Source organism: Larus michahellis, chromosome 6, assembly GCF_964199755.1.
Source record: "Larus michahellis chromosome 6, bLarMic1.1, whole genome shotgun sequence".
Taxonomy (NCBI): Eukaryota; Metazoa; Chordata; class Aves; order Charadriiformes; family Laridae; genus Larus; species Larus michahellis.
This window is the reverse complement of record NC_133901.1, coordinates 42,097,619-42,122,145: the sequence shown is the minus strand read 5'-3', so window position 1 is coordinate 42,122,145 and position 24,527 is coordinate 42,097,619. Positions and strand designations below refer to the sequence as shown.

The 24,527-nt window shown below is 38.0% G+C and overlaps 1 protein-coding gene across 12 annotated transcripts in view; it reads left to right on the top strand.

Moving 5' to 3' along the window:
- GRID1 (glutamate ionotropic receptor delta type subunit 1) overlaps positions 1-24,527 on the top strand; it is a 587,031-nt gene that overhangs the window by 429,801 nt on the left and 132,703 nt on the right. For all 12 annotated transcript variants that reach the window (XM_074590686.1, XM_074590680.1, XM_074590687.1 and 9 more), the window contains 2 exons: positions 7,748-7,801; positions 20,438-20,611. In XM_074590686.1, coding sequence (XP_074446787.1) covers positions 7,748-7,801; positions 20,438-20,611 — 228 coding nt within the window. The remainder of the gene's footprint in view (positions 1-7,747; positions 7,802-20,437; positions 20,612-24,527) is intronic.

Sequence of the window (24,527 nt, the reverse complement as noted above, 5' to 3'; positions counted from 1 at the left end):
GTATAGTTTCTCTTCTCCCACTCTTCCTTATAGTTTTCTTCATTGTCAGTATTTCTCTTGATTAATATTAAACTTTTATGTAGGTTTTCTTCAGTATAGGTTTTTTTTTCTGATCGCCTATGAACTAAGAGGAAACTAGTACAGTAAAAACTTTATATTATTAGTATATTTCAGTTTGGGTTATTATCAAATAATATCATGCAAAATGTCACGTACACCTTCTAATTAGCATTCGTCAACTGTAGGGGTGTGTGCTAAAAGCTGGAGAAGGTTTGGGTCATATTTAGTCCTGTATACATTAAATGTCTTCTTAGCAAATGAAAACGGAACTCAGTTGTTGATGGTATTTGGAGATTTGCTGTGGGATGTTTTTTTCTTTTTCCTCTTTTTCTTTTTTTTCTTCCTCTTTTTCTTTTCCCCCTCTTTTTTTTTTTCATTTATTAGGTTGAGATTTTTAGCCTGTGGAAAAATTGATAGAGATGGTCAAGAAAGGACCGTCTCATACCTTTTGGACAGAGACCATGAATGAAATATTACGGAGTTTGTGGGCAACAAGAACACTGGATAGCTATCCAAGACTAATGACCAGACATCCGAGTGGGAGAATGTAGAGATCTATATGACTCCCATCTTTTACGGGAGAATCAAGCTGAATATGCCAGGTTTATACACTTATACTACTGGAGAAAACCAGAATCATTAAAATACCATCCAAACTCCTGATAGCCTTTCAGTAATTGCTTGTGCTTTGTCGGTACCACTGAGGGAAGAATACCTTTTCTTAGCAACACAGTTCTGCAGAAGAGTAATAAGGAAATACCAGGCTTCATGTTTTAATGTAACAGTGCATGCTAACTTGAAAAAAACTGTTCCCACTGAGTGAGGTTTCTTTAGTAATATGTTTATATAGCGTAGACCAAGAATGAAGTAATACGCACGCTGAATTATCAAGAAATGTAGTAGTTAAAAGCACGTTATGCTGGTGGTTCATTAATCACTTGTAGGAAGCTAATATATACTGAGATTCTGAATTGATAGCTTCTGTTGTAAGTGGAGAGAAATTAACTGTGTCATTGACATGAGGTAGTGATCACTGAAAGATAAGGATTCAGTGAGCCTGCTACGTGTTTTTTTTAAAAAGTGTGTATGTGCACATTTCTAGGTAAACGTTCAGAAAAGGGAAGGGTATAGAATTTCTGGCAAAACCTTTTTTATTAAAAGTACAAATTCTCCATGAAGCATGACGTTCAGTAAGAAAGGGTCAGGTTCAGTGAATTTTCTGATCTGAAAAAGTATGGCATGGAACCTCTTTAAATTCCCATTTTACCATTTAGAGAAAGAAGAATTTAATATTTCATTTTAAAATGACATTTAGGAATTTTAATTAACCTGTATTTAAATTAGAAAAGTAAACTTACAGTCCTGATCCAGTTTACTGCAACTGAATTTTTCCTCTTCAAGAGTCTTAGTCCAAAATGGCTTAGCTTACATGACTTTTCATCTAGAGTTGGGATGTTGTACTGTGGTCTGGAAAATTCTGTTTTAATCCTTGTACTCTAATGGTACCCTTACCAATTAAGCTTTAGAAACAATATCAGTTTGCAGTATTCTGTAGTACACTATAAGTATTAGAAGCAGATTAGACCAGACCGTCTTTTTAGAAAACTATTTTTATAAATACTTTATTTATTGTGGCTAGAAATGCTTATTTATTTATTTTTAATCTATTAAACACTATAGGATTTATGCTGCTTTGGAGATACTGAGCCAAGAGGTTTGTTTGGGTTTTTTTTTAAGTGCGAAGGAAAGAAAAGTTCTAATGAATTGCAAGAATCTCAGTAACTGGTACAGAGAATTTGTTTTTCTGTGAAGTTCTATTACCTATGCAAGTCACTCCTGGACATGAACTGCGCTATTTTAATTGAAGGAGTTTCTAAGTATAAATCGGGTATCTAGGGGATATAGATTGAACCCATCTGCTCTACCAGAATTGACTTTTTCATGTCTTCTATCTTAACTTATTTGTATCCAAGACATATACAAAGCTTCTCAGATAAACAGGTGCACTTTGATACTATCCAATTAATTAGTGTCAGATGTATTGCATTGGAAACTTGGTCTGTATCTCTTCTTTGGGATCTAAAACAGTTCCCTGGTTCCTAGGATGTTTTCCTGGACACTTAAATCAAGAGCAAAGCCATTTCAAAAAATGCAAGTCCATCTCCTGCAATGAAAGTCAGCAGGCTGGAGCTAGGTTTGGTTCAGGCTTACAAAGTGTTGTAAAGAAGGTATTGACTTTTTTCCCGTTGCTGTTTTGCTAGAATAGATCTCAAAATGGTTCTGAAATTTTTTTCTTCTGTTTTTGTGGGGGGAAGAAAAGACAGTAATTAAATAATTTCTCCAAGGATGTGAAGGGGGAAAAAAAAAGCTGGTTTTGGAAGCAGGTCGCTGGCTTGAACCTTGCTTGGGACAATAGGAGCTGGAAATGGTTTTCTTTTGAAACCTGTCCAGTGGCAAATGTAAAGTGAGCAGGTAATGAATTGTAAGGGCTGTGACTGATCCCTCATGAAACATTTGTAAAGAGCTGAGATTTAGACATGATTACTTCCCCAAACCCTTCTTTACTTATGCCTTCATTATGAATAATAAAAAAGAAGAAAAAAAGAGGCTTATCTGTCATTGTCGTGCTGGTCGCTTTAGAAATATGAAGGGAAAGATGACACATGACCACAGAAGAACCAGAGATTTGTGATATTTGTCTGTGATGGAGGCATATCTATTTTATATTTTTTTTACTTATTCCATAGTAGTAAAGCTGACCTTGCATATGTCCTAATATCATTCCCCACCATGCTGGTCTCTGAAAGGACTCGGGTCTCCAGCAGGTTTTTTCTTCAGACCCTCTCCGGCTAGCTCTCTCTGTGCCTGGTTTTCTGCTCTAAGCATCCTGGGGGCTGGCCCTTCACAGTCTGTCTGGTTGGCAGGGGTCTGTGCTGACAAGCTGGAAGACAGCTGCATAGGAGGAGCTTTGTAACAGGGCCTGGTTCCCAGAGCTGTGGTCTCAAGATGGTCAGGTGTGTCTGCCGGTGCCTACAGAGAGCACTCACCACCTTGCAGGTGTATCTCCTTTCTGCTGCCAGCTGTAATTTGTCATGGGTTAGCAACAACTTTGGTTTTGTGTTCTTTCAGTATCTCTTAGGACACTCTCTCCCAATTATTTTCTAACTGTGGGCTCCTCAGTTTACCCTCTTACTCATTTTTTTCCTAGAAAGCTATGATGCTCTTTATCCTCACCATTACAGTAAAGGATGTGCAAGTAATAGCCTTTACTACTTTGATATCCCTCCTAGCAAAACATTCTGGTGTCTCTTTCCTATTGTGGATTTCAGGGTGGCAGCCCTTGTTTCCAAAAATGTAGATGCAACAGGACCATCTGTGCTTGCCATCTGCAAGACGTTTCCTTCTAGGATCCTGGGCTTGAATATGGGGCTTCCAGACATTCCTACTGCCTGTCCCCCTGGGTACACAGTAAGGAGACAACAGGTTTGTAACTATAACACAGACGCGTGTAAGCCTAAACTCTTCAGCACATCCTGCTGTCACTGGAATGCAGTCTGCCCGTGTCTGTCTGAACGCCCACCAGCTTCTCTCTAAGTTGTGTCCAGCCACTCATCCCTACATTCCTTTCCGCACAACCTGCCTTTTGCTGTTAATACCAAGGTGCTGACCCTGGCAAAGCAGCCAGGTATTGTGGAAAAGAACCTTCCCTATTACTAGCCAGCCTTTATACACTTGGAAATGTTTTCAGTTTAAGATTTTTTGAGAAGGTCAGGAAAGGATTGTTTCCGTTCCTTTTTTTTTTCTTTTTTTTTTTTCCTGCAGAATTGCTTTATTTCTGAACATAGCACTTTTTATTGCTTACTTTCCTAACTTCTCCTTTTAATCCTGCAACTGCCATTAGATAAAATAATGAACCAAGTTACTTATTCATAAAGGCATGTAAATATTTGTTCTCCGCTGTACTCCAATAAAATAATGTTGTCGTGGATTATTGTCAGTAAATTTTTTTAAGTTATACATTTATAAGTAAACAAAGTCATCCATATACATGAAAATACCTTTGATCATTTCTCATGAAGCATCTTTTCTTTTATCATTGTTGGTATGAGATCTGAAATCTTAATGCTTGTATTTTGAAGTTCAGTGTCTCCCTATTTCATTTCTATTGCAAATGCTTTCTACTGAGACATTATAAACAGTTTTCTACATTCACTGCTCCCCTTCCCCTCGTCCCAGTCTGGCCCAATTCAGATAAAGTCATTTGTTGTCATTAATAGTGGTCCACTGAGTGAATTGTATTTCTCTTGTTTGGGTTCTGCATTTTAAGGATGTGGAGGAAGGAAGGGCATACAGTCTCAAAAAAACCCTCTTTTTTTCCAAATTTGCAGAAGCTATTTGCTAGTCTAAGAGAAAATAAAGGAATGACAGATGCTCTTTAATTTCCAGTATCTCAAAAGCAGATTTTCTATTTGATAGAAGTGTTGTGAGGCATTACTCCCAAGTGCCAACTAGACCCTATATACATATAGAGTACATAAAGAACTAGGATATTTTGCACATATATTAATATATTTTTCCACAAAAAACCCCCAACCCTAACATATTTTAGCACATGAATCCTGCCATAGATGGCATAACTTTTCCTCAGCCACGGTGATCACACAAATTCCTGGACTACTTTACTTTAATATAGAGTGCATTCATGAAACAGGCCGTAATAGATCCTTCAGGATGTTTCATAGACCTCTTTTTTTTTTTTTTTTTTTTTAATGGATGGAGGCACAAGCTTAAACAAATGGCAAGATCTTGAACAGCTTGAATAATTGAAAACAGGTGACCATAATCTCCCAAGTGGTGTTACTTTTTCCTCTTTAAAGAAACTCCCTAAGTTACAAACGTATCTAATTTGTTTCTTATTCTGAGAATTTGCTTATGATATCACAAGGTCTTCAGGACCTTGCTCTTCACACTGTTTAGCTTCCCTGTGCCTCTAGCAATACACCCCCGAGACACCAATGCCATCAGAAAGTGATGTGACTTTCAGTAGTTCCTTTTAGGATACTTTAGGACAGCAAGCATGTAAATATGGTGCAAAACCTGATGCACAGCATGCAAGAAGTTTCTCTCAACATATATAGGTTTAGAACAAAGCTTCGTGCTATGTGTTGCAGCCCTAAACAGAAGATATTTATAGATATTTAAACTTGGCTACCTACGGTTGTGTTTTTAAATACATTTTAGGCTTTTAGAGTGCAGAGCCATTGACTTCTGTAGGAGGTGCTGAATGGTCTAGCACTCCGATGACTAAAGATAAACTCATAGCAACCTAAATTTAGGTACCTCATTTTAAAAACTTTGGCCTAGATATGTGAACCCAGAAGAATGCGTTACAATAATTCATTTCAAATTCCCTGGCTCTTGCGGCTCCCCAGACTTAGCATTTATTCATACAAATTGCTCACTGTTGCAGATAAATCACAAAATGTAGCCAATGCAATAACTCTGCACCTGAGCGTTATTTAGTCCTGCTTTGCTAATGTTGGCAGCACTTTGCTTTTCCTCTATATGTTACAGCATCTGGCTATTTTGGCTTTGTCTGAATGTGTTAGAAGGGTGAAGAGGGAGAAAATCGACAAGCTTTTGCCCTCACTTTCATTACTGTTAGCTTTCCAAATAGCTGTGATTCCACAATTAGGTGGTCAGTTTAATTTTCCTGCCAGCTTAAAAGAAATTCAAGGGAGACAATTACCAAGGGAGACAATTTTTCACTGCGTGCTTAGGAGAGGATTAACTTGTCAGAAGTGTTGTCTCTAGTGGTTCTCATCTGCTTTGACACCAGGGATAGTTAATTTCCCATAATGCTGTTTATGATGATGATGAGAAATACTGTGCCCTGTCTGCGTTGATTTTTCTCTTTCGGCTTCTTTGTGGATTCTTTTTTGGGATTTTTGTCTCTTTAAAGGAGTGCTTCACCTTGTGGACATGAGAAATAGTTTGAGGTGTGTGTGTTGCCCACAATTTTCTCTTAGGTTTATGCAGGCTACACAAATGAGTGAAGTTTTGAAACACAATTACTTAGGCAAGTAATTTCAGGCAAGTAATTTCTACTTCTTTTCTCCCCCCCCCCCTTTTTTTTAACACAGCATAATGTGTTAGCATACTAAGAGTAATGTTAAAAATGTTGGCGTTGGGTACTTAGCCAGTTTTTGGGTTGTTTATTGCTAGGATCAGGTAACAGCGCTCCCTTTGCCTATATTAAGGATGGATACCTTGTCATTTTGCTGCAGCTTTATAAGTCGTGGGCGTTTATTCTAAGCCAGTCATCTGTAGTCAGTGTCATGGAAGAAGGTGATTCATGCCATCTGACGCTAAATATCTGAGAGGCTTATTATGCAAATGTGTTCTGGAGAGGAAGGTGGTTGATGATGTTCCTGCCCAGCTCAGTGCCGCAGTCTACAGAGCCTCTCTGTAGTGGTGCAGTGCTTCTTGAGGCCACACGCAATCAACAGAGTGACAAAATTTTCCAAGTTAAAAAACAGTAACTAGAAGGATTTTGTTCATCTGTATTTGTTTTTTTTAAGCAGGTTCATTTTAGTGATTCATAGGGCCATTTATAACACAGCAATAAGAATATCAGTTCAATAAATGGGGTCATATTGGCACAGAAGAAATAAGTGGTTGAAGGCAGGGACATTCAAAACTTTGTGTAATGAACTGCCTCCTGAAATACGTGTGTGTGCTGGGACTGTCCTGTTTTATTAAGGGAGATGAATCACAGTGGTTGTTTAACTGTGTGTTAAGCAGGACATTAGCAGTATCGTTATCACTGTAGTGTGCACCTCTGGATGCTTGATATTGCTTTATTAGACTATAAAATATCTTGAAGTGAGCTTATCTATGTCAAACAAAGGGGGCATTTGGAAACTTCTTTGTATATTGCCAAATCCTTCCACTGAGGTCCTCAGTACTAGTAGTGCTGTTTGTGCTTGCAGTCCTTCCCAATTTTTGTGTCTTACTGAAGCATGAGGGTTATATGAGTACACATAAATATGCTGTCCGATGAGATGGGCTATTTCTTTATCATACACGATGATTATCCAAGTCCACACCGGGAAGCCAGAAAAAGTGTCCATGCAAATCATAACTTTCTCTTGGGTCTTATGTAAATCTGAAGAGAGGATGACTCATATGAACTTCACTCAAGTGTTGTAGAGTGGTGTTTTTCATTAATAGGTTAGCTAACAGTTAAACTATCAGAGTTGTAATGAGGCAGAGGCAGTATATTTTGAGAGGCGTATTGAAAAGAAACCTAACCTACTGGGATGCATTATCATACAGAAGTTAAATCTCATGAACTGCATGTTCTGTGTGCAGTTGTTCATTATAGGATCCCTTATCATGTTGAGGTACCACCCTGCTCCAATATGCCTTTGTGGTACCTCTAGGGAATATCTTCATGTTACTGTAGTTTAGACACTGAAGTCAGAGAAATACGACTACCACCGATAAGATACCATTCCATGAAGCAGCAGTGGAAGAGATGAAAAGAACTGTACTGAAACAATGCCAATAGCAATGAAAGCAATCAAAATGAGCTTTATAGTACCTCTTAATGTAAATTCTCTCTGGAATATGTTTCACATGTTTTATTTATTTTTATTATTATATTTCTTTTTTATTTTTGTAGGCTGTGGAAACCAACCTTGCATCAAAGGATAGTCACTGGGTCTATGTAAATGAGGTAAGAAAGTCAAAAGAGACAACATAGCTTGGTACATTCTCTCATCACTGTCTTCTGTTTCAGAACTTTTGACACATCAAACTGAGCATACACTTAGCATTTTTCTTTTTTGAATGGTACAAGATACAAACTCTGTGGTGTCGTTGCTTTTCTCTTTCAATTGAATTGGCTTAGGTTGAATACTAAAGGTCAAAATAAAGCTTCCAATATACCCCACAGTAGCTGGGAGACTTTAATTTTACCTTCATGTTGACCCTACTTCTTGGCTATTTAGGAAGCAGAGAATATCTCAAAAGAAACCTCGAGTACACACATCTATATTTGCTAGAATCAAACCTTTCAATGCTCTGAAAGCCTGCACTCAGATGCCAGGAGGGGAAAGACTTCTGAGGCTAGGTGCAGGCTGAGCTCGTTCCAATATGGGTTTACATGATATGCAGGTTTTCTCTAGTGCAGAATTGTGTTGGTGTTTTGGCCAAGATCCAGGATAGCATAGTTTTAAAATGTGATATTTCCCCTTTGCAGCAAAAGGTATCCTGTCCTACTACTATGATTATTTATTTTACCTTAGTACCACGATGCCGGAATGGGGATCAGTGCAGACATGTATTTAAAAAGCAATGGAAAGCTGAAAATATGTTGTAGGATACATAATGATTTATAAATCACTGATTGCTCAGGATAAATGGCACCATTTTATATATTTCTAGTTTTGATGATGATTCATTAAAAGATAGTGAAATATTTAAGTTAAAAAGAATCATGTTCACTGTTTTATTTTTATATTATAAATGCATAGCCTCAAATTTAATAACCAGTTCCTTTGTTAATTTCTCATTCCTTTCTCTGCACCTAGCTAATAATTTTGGATAGGCTACTTTTAATAGTAACTATAAATTGTATTGTGTGGCATTAGAAAGGCTCTGTAATTAAATAGGGGTTATGGAAAGCGAGTGAAATCTCTGCTTATAAAAGCTTTATAAATTCTTTCTAGTCCTTGTTACATTTAAGTACCTGCTGATTTGTCAGCTGCAATAATGACCCATTACAAAATATCAACAAGATGCCCAGAGAGTCAATGTTTATATTCGCATAAAGATAATACAGTGCATATTTCACTAAACATTTATAGAGGGGGAATGTTTTTGAATTTTTTAATGCCGCTGTTATTGTTCAGATGTTAAAACTTACTTCATGAAGCCTGAATCTGTAATACCACAAATAAAAACCTTCAGCACTCGTGCACAAACATGTGCATACACACACATACACAGCACACAGGATGTCAATTCTACTTGTATTTTGGGAAGTTTTATTTTTTCTCTTTTATGGCTAGAGACTGCGTAGGGAAGCTGTGATAGCAAAATGTAAATCTAAAGTATAACATTTTAGTGAAAAAACATTAGTACACGTACATACAGAAACTTTTCAAATTCATGAAACTTTGGAGAACTCTTTGCAGGCACAACGAGGAGGAAATGTCTCGATTATCCTTTTTCTAACAGAAAAGTGTTGGTCTTTGTGTGCTTAAAGCTACTGTGAAAAGAAGATATGTTAAGCATCTACATGGATATATTTGTAGAAAGATGGATGTTCCTTAGGGCTTGCTTCCTATTTAATAGTGTGCATACCCCCGTGCTGGCCAGAGGACAGAGTGATGTTGCTTTCCATGTCTGTGTTTCCAGTTGGTATCAGTGAGAACTGCAAGGGTACCAGAGGGAAAAGATCTTATTCTTTGACTGGACATTGATTGGTGCTATGACTTGCAGAATGGAATTAACTTCTAATTCCCAACAGTCAAGTCATCTCTTTTTGATGTAATTCCCCATAGTAGCAAGCCAGATGCAGTCCATTCTATAAATGGACCAAACGCTTAGCCAGTCCTTTTTTTTCTCCTAGGCAGATTGAGGATCCTACGCTTTTTTGTTCACCCTATGGTCTATGTCACCTAATGATCCCATTTGCAAGGAAAGAGAGGTACAGGGATAACTGACCTGAAGGGGCAGTAGTAGGAAGAGAACACAGTAACAATTATTTCCATTGAGGTTCCTTGCATGAAGAACGTTGGATTGTAAACAGGCTCTTTAGGCCTTTCTCGATTCAGGGAACCATTTAAGGGCCTGGTACAGGTTAAACTACTGAGGTCTCCTGATCTTGAGCACTTTCTCACAGTCTGTCTTGTCTCCTGACTCTCGTCTAGCCAAGGAGGATCTGAAACTTGGACTTATCTTGCTATAGTGAGAGTGACTGGATAGCACAGTATTATTTCAATAAAAGATTTTATTATTGTCTTACTTGAATTAGATCTACTTTACTCTCTCTGTGTTGACAATCCAATAAACATTTGGGGTTGGGTTTTTTTTCCCTTGTGCTCCTGTCCCATGCAGCAGGATGTTAAGTTTTGGAGTTCAAACATATTTTATCACTTTAATTTTTTTAGGTAAGCAAATGCCACCAAGCTTGTGATGAACTAACTTAAAACTGTATAGATGGTAAGCTTATTACACAGCGAATGAACACATGTGGAATATACGAGTTCGTCTCAAATTACAGAGCTTTACTGTCATGATTCTGCATTTGTTAGTTTCCAATAACGCAAGTCTCTGTGCTGAGGTATTTATTCAGTTTGGATGCTATTGGGGGTGCAAAAGGACTCCGTCATCTTTATAAAAAGGCTAGTGAATTGGGAGTTGGATTCATTGTATGGGGTTGGCAGGCTGAAACGTTCCAAGATAAGTCTTTCAGGATAAGAGAATACACAGGGTTAGGTCTTCGCAGGCAATATCATGCCCTTATAATGTCCTCTTTGAAGCCAAAGTCATAAAAACCTTACTGTTTTAAAAATACATATTTGTAAGTATGTCTGCTTTTCTCATTTCAGGCATTTTATGTTTCAAACATGCAGAGCTGTCAAAAGTAGTGGAGATTTGAGGGGAAAAAAAGAAATGTATTTCTAACCACCCTTCCCTTCTTAGATTTATATTTAATTGTCTTCACTTTTATCCAACTAGAAATACTGAATCTTTCCTTGCATTCATTTAGGTAGTGATTCTATCTGAATTCTGTGTTAAACATGCCACATAGCTTTTTAAAACCAGGAATATCTGTGATTTCTGTATAGATGCTTGCAAAAGCAAACAGCTCTTCAGAACAATGACCAGTCCATGCTTAGCTTTGTCTCAGAATAGTCCTAGTCCAAAACATTACATTACAATTGAATGTGTTGGGGGTTGTCAATGACCAGCATTTTTTGACCCTAAAGAAGATCTGTTAGAATATATCTGGTGTTCCGCTTGTACCTTTGCTGTTTATGCTTTTAAGTTTTGATGAAGTGACCTACCAGCTTTGATAGATGTGTGCTGTTTCTTCTTGTGCTGTGACTGGCACAGTTGTAGATGCCCCCACTTTTTTGGTGTTTATTATTTCCTCTCTTTTTTCCTGTTTATTATTTCCTCTCTTTTTTCCTGTTTTTCTTTCTTATTTTTATTTTTCTCTTACATTTCTTTCTCTTTGGTGCCCGACATCAAGCATCTCCGTCGGTTCCTCCTGACATTTTTCGTTCTCCCTTTCTCTTTTTCTGTCTGTTCAGAGAAAATGCTGTGCATTGCCCAGGGCATATGTCTGTGGGAGATGCACAAGAGCAATACTTGAAACTGAATTTGTACGTGGTTGTACTAGGAGCAGTGCTCCAGCAGTCCATGTCTGCTTTTTTATTAGCAGCAGCTAGGGGTATAGGTCTAGGGGTATAAATAGCACTAGAAACCATGTTTCCCATTTTGTGGGACATTTCATGGTTTTGAAATTTTCTCCATTCAAATTGGAGAGAAAAGAAATTGTTCTGCAAAACTGGAATTTGGATCAAAAATATTCAAATTAAACACAGTATTATATTCCCTTATATCAATATATTTAATTCTAATTCCAAGTTTCTAAACATTCATTATTTTAACATGTAAATCAGTAAAGTACACAAAGCAATCAGCTACTCTTCATGGAAACGGAGTGGGTACTGAATGTGACTGATAACTCAAATGAGTTGTTTCACAGTTATCATATCCTTCCTTTAATTTCTTTTTCAGCAAACTTTCATCACTATTCAGAGGTTTAATTGAAAGTTGTAGGACATGGTAGGACAAATCACAAGGCTATTGGTTCCGATAGGAGATAATTTTTCGTGAAGGACAGGTAGACTTGAGGACAATGTAGCATTGCATGTCCAAACCATTCATACTTGCTCTGAAGCTGAGGAGGGGTGAGGGTCACACTCGTTGAATAGCTGCATGGAAATACACAAAAGACATACACCGAGGAAGACTTTTTTTTGAAAAAGCATTTTTGACAGAAATGCCCCGAAGACAAGAAATGGAAATAATGCAGGATTTTTATTTCCTTGGAAGTTGAAAAAGCAATGTTGGGACACAGACAAGATGTCACAGTTTCCTGTGATTGACAATATTATCCCCACATGTTTAAAAAGTTAAGGCAGCCGTCAGTTCAGATTTCATCATGGCTAAGGAAGAATGGGGTAAGGAAGTCAGAAGATAATTGGTGTGAAAGAAATTGCGACATGGTAGCATGCTCTGTTTGAAGAGGAAGAAGTGAGAAAAGGAGAATAGAGATAATGGACATCAATAAAAAGATTCTCCAACTTCACAAGTTTAGGAAACTAGTACTGCTTTTGGAAAGATAACACGGTGAGTAAAGGATGGCAGAAGAACTGTGGAGTTCTGCGAAGATGAAGGCATAATAAGGTATCGTTATGGTTCCAACATGTTACCTTTACAGATCTCAAAATGACAGAGAAATTCTGATGAAAAAGTTGTGAACAAAAGGGTTAAGGAGGAGCATAAAGCTGTAATGAAGTAAATTATTAGAAAATGAGGCTGAGGTGCAAAATGACTCATACCAGGGGCCATAAAAAGCAACGAGAAAAGTTAGATACAGCAGATGATAAAGGACAGCGTAAGGTGATTACTTAGTGGAAAAAGGAGGTTTTAATGTTTACTGACTTACTTGATGCTGGCTTTATAGAAACCATTGCTTGTAACCAGACTGATAAAACATATTGTAGTAGTTCCAGTTTATTTAAATAAATCAGAGGCACTCCATCTGATGAGATTCAGTATAGAGAAGTGCTGAGTCGTTCGGGTGTGGCTACGAAATGAGGTATAGCTGGAGAGCATCTGCAGGAGCAACTTAGAATCCTTGTGGATAACAAACAGAATATGAATCAATACTGTTGTGGTCTTGCAAAACAAGCAAATCTAGTCCTCAGATATGTTACTGGAAACATCCTTTGTAAGATAAGGGGAACGATTATTTTGCTGTGCTTGACATCAACTTGGCCTTGTTGGAACAGTATCACAAGTTTTGGGCAAGACACTTTAAAACCAAACAAGAGAATGCAGAATAATTCTGAAAATCCAGAGGAGAGCACCTAGTCTGATGAAAGCTCAGTAAAGTATGACCCATGAGGAAAGGTTGAAATAATTATGTTTGTCTCCTATGAAACTCAGAAGATGGAGGAAGAGGGGTGTAGCAGTAGAACAGATATAATTAAAAGAAGAATATGATCATGTGTTTACTCTGGAAAGATAAAGAAAATGCAATTTGATAATCTGTAATAAAAATTAGATGGAGTATTGGGAAATGGTTTATGATCTAAATATGATAATGAATAGGAGCAACTTCCTTGGTTACTTTCTTCCATCTCATCATCTCCCTGTCTTCACACCTGGTTCTGCTATTGGTTTTTTATCTTTGTTTTTCAGCATCCTACACACATTATGTAAGTCTGCTAAATATTTTCAGATCTCAATTTGGAAAGACAAATACAACTGTATTATGAACATCATTGGGTGTTTTCTGATCTGCACCTTCTGTTCTTCCACATATCTTTTTTTCGATAGGGCAGTGACAGTTTATACAAATAGTCACTGCATATACTTCTGATCAAATCATTTATTCAATGCTTTTGTTGACAAACATGAAATTAATGGGACCTGTGACTCATATTTGATTTCCAATCAGTATGGAACTCCATCCTTTTCTGTCTACTGCTGAGCGAGCTAGAGTTATTGTGTTTTATTAGATTCTGTCAGCTAAATCCACTCTTGGGGTGGCCCCAGTGATTTGACTTAGCCAGGGATGAACCTACCATCATATTTCTTGATATCAGTCATTTAAAACAGAAGACTATATTGTAATTGTATGTAGTTTTGATAGAAAGATGCCTAGTAATGAATTACTGGCACTTTCAGTGTTTTAAAAATAGATTTAATTGTAAGATGTACAAAGTAAGTCTGAAAACTGAAGGTTAGAGCTTCTATTTGACTACAGTTTTCATTTATTTTTTTTCCATTGAATTGATTCTCATTGATTCAGGTTAACCCTCATCAGATCAGATACCAAGAGGTATTTGTTATTAACAAATTTCCTTTCCCCTTTCAGAGCATTCACTCAAAACACGTTTCTGCTAATCCTTTTCTGGACTTTAGCTCAGTTCTTTTATTTCTGCTGTTTTCATAGGTCTCTCTTCACCTCTCCACCCACCTCCCACTGTCTCTAGGAGGCAGTTCGTTATATGAGGGGTGAGAAAATGTGCCATCATCTCTCTCCTGGTGTGACGTATTTCTTTCCGTTTCTATCCTGCAGCTCCATTGCTTCTGCCCATTGTTGTTTTCTTTCCTTTCACCATGTCAGACATGCCTATTATATCCATAGTTACTCATCCTCTTGATTTGAGGATCATATGGCTTCTCAACTATCATCTGGGCACTTCTTTCTTATTTTCCTCTAGAAAATGTTTTTTAAAGGTTGAGAAAAATGTGCAGAAAATAGAATAGTAATTATCAGATAAAGCGTATCTGAGCAAACTACTTTTTCCCCAAGGGTAGCATGTAGGAAGGTGTTAGATAATGCATGATGAACAGTGTTTTCCTAGTGCAGGGCTTGTAGAGTAGTCTTGGGGAAAATTACGACTTTGGAAGAAGATCCCTTATGAATGCAGTACTTGTTGTTCACTTTTGTTTGGAAAAATCTTTTTCTTTTTTTGTAGAAATTCCTGTCTTATATGCACTTTGGGTGATCAACAGACCCAGAAGCATGTGCAAATTGTTATGGCTTCATTTTTAGTTGGATAGAACAGGACTGTCTGTTAGGCTGGAATTCTGGTCAGTCTTTCTCTACATATGGAAGTGTCAAAGATTTATTATTTTTTTTAAAGCATCAATCTGTGTAATGATGCTTGTGTTTACTGTGATAGCAAGTTAATAAATCTTTTATGCTTTCCCATGCCTTCTTTATTCTTGAAAAAAAGCAGACTTTTTAATGGTAATTTGTGAATCCAAGTAGGGCAAGCATTCTAAGATCTTTTCAAATTACACAAAAATGCACAGAGAAAAGAAGTCAAAAAATTGAATAGAAATACAAGGAACACACTGTGGAAAATTTCTTAAGATTTAGCAATTGACACATTTCAATGCAAAATGTACCAATTTACAATTACCGTTTATTCCAATTTTATTCCAGGTAATCTATATTTATTACTTGCCCCCAAAATGGCTGCTATCTTAGACACTGCAGATTTTGTATTTATTTATTTATTTTCACAAAAATGTGTGATTTTTGTATATATGCTTGAAAGGTATATTTAGGCATGAAACTGTATTGCATGTGTACCTGCATCCTGCTCAAAGAAATTTGTAGGGTTCAGAATGGACATAATCCTAATGCTGTTGAATTACACAGAAACAGTCATAGTCAGCTGGGAGCAAGGTTAGATGAGCTTTGATGAGTTGTTTTACCAGTGAAATCCACATTAAAATCAACAGTGATTTTTTTGTTTTGTTCAGCTTTTGAGAACTATCATTTTATGTGCTTTTCTTTTTCTTCTTTTTTTTTTCTAATCCCCTGAGATAATTACTTTTTAGTATGGAATAATATTTTGTTAAATCAGAGGATCTTTTACCGTATAGGCACTTGCCATCATGTGAGAAAGACTTTTGAACACCCAGTGCAGAATCCTTATATCTAGAAATAGAGTTAAATCAGTTAAATTGTAAATACATCTCTGTAGAGATTTTTACGAGCGTTGAGTAAAAGGAAGAGAAGTGAGGTAGTGTTGAATGTGTGGGAGGACAAAGAGGATGGGAGTTGGACAGGTGGTCATGCACACTTGTATTAGAATGTTTTCTGTGCTATGAAAAATGCATTGTGCCCTTGCCTTAAAGGATTAACCTTTATATATATGTGCGTGTGTCTGTTCATGTGGGATGCAGAGAAGCCAGCATAATGTTAAAGTTGAATAAATCCATCCGCATGGTAAACTGTCGCGAACGTTTTAAAAAACAGCTTATTGAGGGATGTTTTCTGGATTTTCAACAAGTGAACAAGTGTTCTTTTATAGGTGTACGTAGTGCATTGAGGGGAATTAGAGTAGCCCAACAAACAGTATCGATCCTAATGCAAAAATTCCACATAAATCTGTAGCTTGTCTCCGTGAGCATCCTCGTCCTCATTGCCATTCAGTTTAATCCTCCGATTTTCTCAGGGATGTGCTTTCTGGAAATCTCTTTTGGTTCTTTAAATTATTAATGTCATTAAAATTTATAATATTCTGTCATTACCTCTAGGAAAATAGAGATTGTAATGTGAAACATAATTGTCTCATTTTGCAATTTGTGTTATGATAGTTGAGCACAACTAGAGCAGATTTAAATATTCCCCTGAGCAATATGGGTAGGTATTACAAGCTAACTGGAGTTCTTTGTGTGCAGATAAATAAATAGATAAATGAATTCCCCAAATGACCAATATTTGTGTGCAAATAAATAGATAAATGAACACCACAAATTCTTGAAGAGTAAACTTTGCCATTAATATGCCACATTAACAGAAAATAGTATTTAAAGGAATATCCTTTCAGTGTTGAGTTGGATGGTGAGAACTACTACTAGCCTGGGTGAATAGTCAGTCTTGCACTTATGCCTGCCTATGGAAATATTTAAGTGCTCCCTGAAATACTGGGAATATCCAAATTCTTTCCCTTAATAATGGAAAAATTCAGGATAAGAGAACATCTTTTATCCCTGAGTAAAGTGCTCTTCCTCCATCCTCATTCAAGAAATTCAATAATGAGAATCTATATTAAGTGCAGATTTACCCCACGTTGCAGTAGCAACATCATGGGATCATGAGGGCCAAAAAGTGGGCATGTGATATGGAATTTAGTATGGAGCGCTTACCTGGCCAAACCAGCTAATAAACTGTGCTTAGCATACAGCATTCACGCATGTGTGTTGTCTTGTGCTGTGTAATGATCCAAGAACAAGATTGGAAATTTGGGATATATTTGTTTGAAAAAAACCCAACCCTATAGCACCAAATTAAATTATTTGCTTAGTTGTCAGTTTCACAGTGTAAACAAAATTTTCATATCAGTACAGGAAAGAAAATGCATTACTTGAAAAAAAATTAATAGATTTTAATTGTATGATCAATGTGAAATGTTTTTTCCCCTGTGATTCCAAGGCTTAGAACTATTTTTTGGATATATGCTATTATTCTGATGGGTGTAAAAGTAAGAGCCAACTTCACAGAACCATAGAATCATAGAATACCAGGTTGGAAGGGACCTCAAGGATCATCTGGTCCAACCTTTTTATATATATATATGTGTGTGTGTATATATATTTTTAATAAATAAATATATATATTTGTATATAACCAACTTCACATAAACTTGTTTTTCCTTTTTTGGCTTGTTTTTTTACCTTGGGGTTTCCCCCCCCCACCCTGTATTTATCACAGTTGGAATGTGGGTGACCTTTCTGCATGTGACATTTAAGGTTTCATGTGCTGCTGAGCCAGGACCATGAGCTTTCTGGAAGTGAGTCTGCAGGGCCTGCCTGTGCCAGGCAAGAGGAAGGGGTGCAGTCCCATGGCCAGGGAAGCCGCAGCCAGCTGCACCGACGTGGGATGGTGGTGACCTGCTCTCCTCTGCAGTCCCAGCATTCGGCCACGCTGTCCTGCTCCTGGACATGCCCAAGGTGCCCTGCGATGCCCTGTGGCCGTACTGCCCTGTGGACTGGCCACATAATGGAACTATGTGGAAAGGCCCATAGTTACCTTTGAACTTTTAGAGCACCAGCTCAAAAATGCGGATGTAGACCTTTTGTTCCCAGTTCTTCCAACAACTTCTCTTTTTTTCTATGCTTTTACATTTCTAAAAAGGAACCCAGTTTGTAAAAGGAATGGATCATTTGCTGGTATGAATGTCCATCAGCTGAAAAAGATACAGTAGCTTTTTCCCCTTGGTGGTGTACTGAACTGAGACATTGAAGGATTTAGCTACTCTTAGCTGTGCACACAGAAAAAGGTGGCACTTCAGAGTCAGATTTAGCCCAATTTACGTTCTGAATTTCCCTCCAGAGGCTCCCATTTTTCCTCTTTGACTGTACAGTGACTAGGCTTTTACGTTCAGGACTCACTTGGTGCCTATAGCTACGTGGGAAGAACCTGGGTCAATGTGTCTTAACATCATTATAGAATCATAGAATCTTCATGGTTGGAAAGGACCTTGGAGATCATCAAGTCCAACCATACACACACATAAAAAGCCCTACAATCTCTGTCACTGTTATCTCTGCTGCTGCCTTACCTCTGGAAATCCCATGGAGGAAGCCGTTCTGGTGTGCTACGTGTAGGCTTGTGTCTCAGGTCAAGCATTTTAACGCAGGTTATGAGACATCTTTGAAAGGCTTTTGGGGAGGACACAAGATGTGTATGGTGTAAACTGAAGGTTTGGCTGATTCGTGATCTTTTATTTTTTTTCCATTTCCACCTACTCAGTCAGCATTAGCCTGCCAAGGGTTGTGGCCTGGAGGGTTATGAGTTAAAGGTATCCCATAAAATTGTCTCTCCCTCAGACTGCAGCTTAGCCACGCTATGTGGCTTTAACACCCCTCAGCCCCACAGAAGAGAAATCCAAGGCAGCAGTCTGGAGGGATCTGTAGCGCTTGTGGGTCTCCTTCGGAGTTACCCTGCGAGGCTATGGGTGCCACCCAGTATTTTCTATTAAGCCTCAAAATCTTTGTCTTCTTTAAGAATATATTTATTTTCTGATTTTCTGTTTTCACGCCACACCAGTTGTGTGCATGTCTGTCGTTAATGCAATGAATTTCACCTTCTGCAAAGCTAAAAATTCATGTTCCTAAAAAATGATGGGAAATCGGCAAAGAACAACTAAATTGAGCCAAAGCTACAGTACTAGTCAACCGTAACAAGTAATTATAATAACCCCATGGTCATTTCACTCACAGCTTGACAGAGAAAATGGCAAGAAAACAAATTTTTTTTTCTCTTGAATGTTAAATTACAGGGCCAGGTTCGCTTCTGCTGATGACACATGGCAAGGTGTGGGCCCTGTTGACTGAACAAGTAGAGCAAGATGCATCTTGCTACAAGAAGCATTCCCTTACCCTGCAAGGGGCTCAGAGCAGCCCTGTGCAGGCTGGGCAGTGGGCTGGCCCATCTGTGCAGCCAACGTGTGCTGGAGATGGGCTGATGTGACATGCAGAGGCTGCTGGTGGCAGCGGTAAGGAGCTGTGGAGTGGTAAGAGTGTAAAGATGCTCCCTGCGGAGAAGGCGCCTGGGGGAAGGAATGCAGTCAGTTGTGCTGCCTGTCCTTCCTCACAGCGAACTCCTGGCAGGAAATAACCATCGCAAGCTGTACCACTGCTGTGATTTCAGGATCAGCTAAGCCCATGATTTTCAGACTATTTATCGTGTGGTAAAAAAGGAGCTTTTTGTTTTGTGGTTTTCTTTTAAATACAAAATACATAAAGCGTGTAGTTGAGTTGTCTTCAGATGCAATATAAGGGCAGTAGATGCAGGCTCTGTCACAGGATGGATTAGGAGGCAGGGACATGGGAGGGTCTGCAGAGAAGCTTTAGAAAGTGCAATGCCTGGAAAGAAGAGCAGCCTGTCCTTGAGGTCTCCTTATATCTTTTTCTACATTATCCTGTGTGCAGAAACTTGCATTCCTAAATGTGTCGATCTCTTCCATGAAGTTGCTTCTATTTTTTATTTCCTAATACAGATAACATCAAAAGACTTCGTTAAGTCATTATCAGGATTAGTCTGCAGAAATGATTTACTGTTCTTATGGGAAAAGTACTTTCTTGAAACGTTTTTCTCGGGTTTAAGAGCCATATTTCCTAAAGGTGGTTACGTTTTCTATTTGTTGTTTTGTTCTGAGAATGCAGTGAGGTTCTATTCTGCTAAACCAAAACTCTGTCTATATAAATTTGGTTTGAAGGCTCTTGGTTTTTACTTAGAAACCTATTGAGACCATCTTGGTGCTTTTCTGTGATGAACTACCTCTGAAGTACGTTAGTATTGCCGAGACAGATGGTATTGGGTTAAGCTGTTTTCTTTTTGTTTCAGATGATGCATAAAAAAAATACCATTGTTGTTATCAAACAAAAAATAAGAATGTTTGGCCTAGACTAAGCATGTGCATCAGTAATCTTTTTCTTCTATTGTCTGTTTAAAAACATTTATCAAATAATGAAAGAAATATATAAAATATCTAGACAAATACATGTTTTTAAAAGACTGTGTCTCCATTCACAGGAAATCACTGATAATGAAATATTAGAGTTGGTACATAGTGCTCTGGGGAGGATGACAGTTATCCGGCAAATTTTCCCTCTCTCAAGGGACAACAATCAGAGATGCATGAGGAACAATCACCGAATATCGTCACTGCTGTGCGACCCACAAGAAGGCTATCTTCAGATGCTGCAGGTCAGTAGCTGTGCCCAGCAGAAAAGTCCATCTTAGGAATTTGACATGAGATAGTTTTCTGTGACTGTATTACCTCAGAGGAAGAATAAAATTAGTATAGATAAATCTAAGCATGTAACCTTTGTTCAACTTTTCTTGATTTAATTATTTCTTTTCCTTCCCAGGACTGAGTGCTTTATGTGTGATGTTATACCCATATACCCATACTAGCAAGTGGTTGCACTAATTCAGAGCTGATTTGGGATATGTGATACTCTTAAGAATTTTCTTCTATTTGAAAAAGGAAAACGTTGTGCCATTATAGTCTTGTGGTGTTACTGCTGATTGTTATGCCCGTTAGAAATCTGTTGTGAAAGAGTTAATCTGGGAGGATAACAGAGCTCTGATGGGTATTGGGCTGTAGAGCATTTCATATTTAGTTAAATGAACTGAATCCAGCTGATGTATTCAATCTGTCCCATTTCAATAGTCTCAGAAGTCTCTCGCAGCTGATAATTGTCTGAGCGTGTGAAATATGCACTACTAGTTCAAGTTCCAGATTTTGGTAACAGATTTGACTCTAGCGTAAGCAACATGTCAAGATTTCTTGGCAATTCATCCCAGATATCAGAATTTTTCTGGCAGTAATTTAAATGTAATTTTAGGTGCTATTTCCAAGGGTAGTGCAATAATTTAGAAACACGGGTCTTGGACTTTCAGTGGGACTCCATGTGTTTCCTGTTTCCTTTAGACACCGTTAAGAATCGCATTTTTAGCGCTATTGAAGCTGTTGGATAAAACTGAAAACTTGAGTGAGACTGAGTATATAAGCTTGATTAGAACGTTTTTATTGCAAATTCAGTCTTAACCCGAGATGGATTGAGTGAGGACACAGCGGTTGAGCCTGTGAGTTGGCAAGCACATGTATGGTGTGTTAGTGTGAATCTAGAAAGGGCTTGTTGAGACTGTGGGGAGGGGGCTGCTGGCAGCTGGTCAGGAAGGCGATGTCCTGTCCGTCCCAGAGCATAACTTGGACTGGCTTGGAAGAGCTTCTGCTCTGCAGAGCAAGGAACGAGGCTTATGGGAAACCAGGAAAGGTAGGGAGATTCTCAGGAAGGGAAGTGGGTAGGTCACAATTTTCCAAGGAACATGGATGGGGATGGTTTTTTTCACTTGTTTGCACACTGCTAAAATGTTGTAGCTGGAGAGACTGAAATCCTTTGAGGGGAGATACGGACATTTCCTCCTTGAAGCAAACCTCTGCCAACTCAGGTTCTGTCATAGCAGTGGCAAAGTTTGGGAAATGCCAATCATATGCACAGCAGTTCTGAGCACTGGTCTGTTCTTTCTGCATAGAGGAAAGTCCATGCCTATTTTGGCTTAGAAGGAAAAGACACTTTTGATCTTTGTTAGTAACTCTGAGGCATGCTGTAATAAGAACAAAGGCAACTCATTTCAGAGGATCAAAGCAATTTCCAGTATGTTGAAAAAATTATCTGTCCTGCACCAACAAATCACTCACTGTGGAACAATCTTACATTACAGCAAGACTTAGAGTATTGCTGCCTATGCTAGTTTATGCACAGTCTAATTCAGAGACTCATCTGAAGGGCTCTGGCAGACCTTTCTGAGCAAGTTCTTAGTTGCTAAAACAGTAACTGGTTTGCTAGCAGTAATAGCCCCATTACTAAACGTTACCGACAAGAACCCTTTAGACAGGACCCTCCTCCTGCTGCTTCCCAAATGTGGGTTTTGAGAAGCAAAGCATTATGAGTTTCTATCTTTGAGAAATAACACACCACCTTAGAAACTCTCTTTAAGAGAACGGAACAGTAATGTTATTCTTTGCCCATTAGTTTCTTCTCTACGAACTTAGAAACAAGAAAGAGATACAAAGAAGTGTGGAGGCATAAAGTTCACCTTTTGGAAGTTGATTCCATAGCTGTCGTGTCCAGCCACACTGGAATGAAATATCATGAAAGGTGAAGGGTGCATGTGAGGTCTCTCAAATTAGCTGCCCCCGGTATATCTTGTGTTATCTCTAAGTTTCTACAGCTTGAATATAGGAAGCTTTAGCATGTGCAGTTACATCTGAAGAGTTCGTAGCTGCATTTTTTTCCATAGACTTTGCCAAAACATCTTACCTAACACCTTGTGGGCATACAGCTCATATTAATTTCCAAGTATGACTGACATGTTATTAATGGTCCTGCAATTCAGGTACTTCCAATCTTCTGTTTCCTTTTTCTTGCTTAAAAAATAGTTTTGACCTTTTGCTGTACAGAAATACATCACTAAATTACCCCTGTTGCCAGAGGCTGCAGTAGCTCCCAGCTCCGTGTCAGGCTGCATGAATCCACCAGAGGCAGTGACCGCCTGCCAGCACCGAGTCCTTGCGTTGCTTTGAAGTAGTTTGATTAACACCACAGTTTGGAAATCCCTGGCTCATTCTCCCCTGGGCAATCTCATATTAATAATTCTTTGTTGTCAAGGTAACTTACCAGCAATTGTTGGTTAATTATTTATTTAATGACTTTGAAGAAGAATAAGCTAATCTCTGTCAGCCTCTAGCTGAAAGGTTTTTATAGGGGAGAATTGAGTGGTTTTAACAAGCTAGTAAAGAAATAAACATTTACGTCATGGATTATTAACTTTGTTCTGGCTAAATTAATTAAAATATTTTTGGAACAATTTTGTTCTCAGTGTCTTTAGTACCATATCCTGGAAAGTTGTTTTTCAGTGGGTGATCATCCCAGTTTGGCATTCTGACAAGGCTTTTAAAGATCAGGCTGTTCTGCAAGCTCATCCAAAAACTCATCTGTTCTGAATGCTTTGTGGAAATCCAATCTTATTCCATCAACCCATTTGTCAAAATTTTGCTAATGCCCTTATTTCTTGCACATATAATATACCCAGCTGGGTTTCTGCTTCAACTGGAGAAAAAGCTTTGTAAAGTTTCCTGTCTTGGTCATTTTATTTGACTTCAGAGGGCTACGTTTGTCTCTTTTTCATTCTTCATATATGATTTTCTGTCTCCAGCTCTCTTACTTTTTTTATAAGTGGAAAAGAGACAGATTAGAACTTGCTGTCTGCCATGGGCGATGAGTATCCTGTAGTTTGGGCCATCAGTGTTGTCAGGGTTGCCTCATCTGGAGAGAGAATACTGATGCGCTTCAAGATTTGTAGTTAAATCTAGTTAGTCCTAAATAGGCCTAGTATGTGTCCCTGCGTGGCATTTGAATGTTGCGATTACTGCTTTTAAACTCTTTAGATTATTTCAGACATAGGTTTACAGAGTCAATTTGAAGAAATTATAATGCATAATCTGCTTCTTTCCAAAATCTTCCCCTTTAAATATTTATTTTGAAGCCTGTCCACAAACTTGATTTTTGAAGATCTTTTTTTGTTCATCAGGTTATTCACAATGTGTTCATAAACTCAAAATCAATTTTTTTCTGTTCATGTTTTTGAAGAAAGATTTATCTTTAGAAAAGTAATTCACATTACAGTTTGGTTCTTCCCATAGTTACCATTTATACAGTTAATAAGTTCAATCTATGTGAGATTCTATTTCTGTTAAAACGTATCACAGGGACACAGTGTGTGTCTGAAATCATACAGCATGGTCCAAAATATATAGTAAGATTAAAAAGGCAAAAAGAAAACGCCAGCAAACTGTGTCACAAAATTATTGAGGTTATTCCTCACAGGATTCAGAGTCCAACCTCCCTACTGAAGAACTGTTCCAGGCATTGCTTTGGCATATTTGAAGAGAAAATGTTGAGAAGTGTGGGAGGGTATTCTTTAAAAGAGCTGCTCTTCTCCCTGTGTAAAAATTTCGTTCTTCAAAGACTTGACTGTCAGACATCTTTGTAGGTATCTCTTAGCAGTTGCTCCTACAGAACTGCGTTTTTATTTATTAACTGTCTTCTCTTCA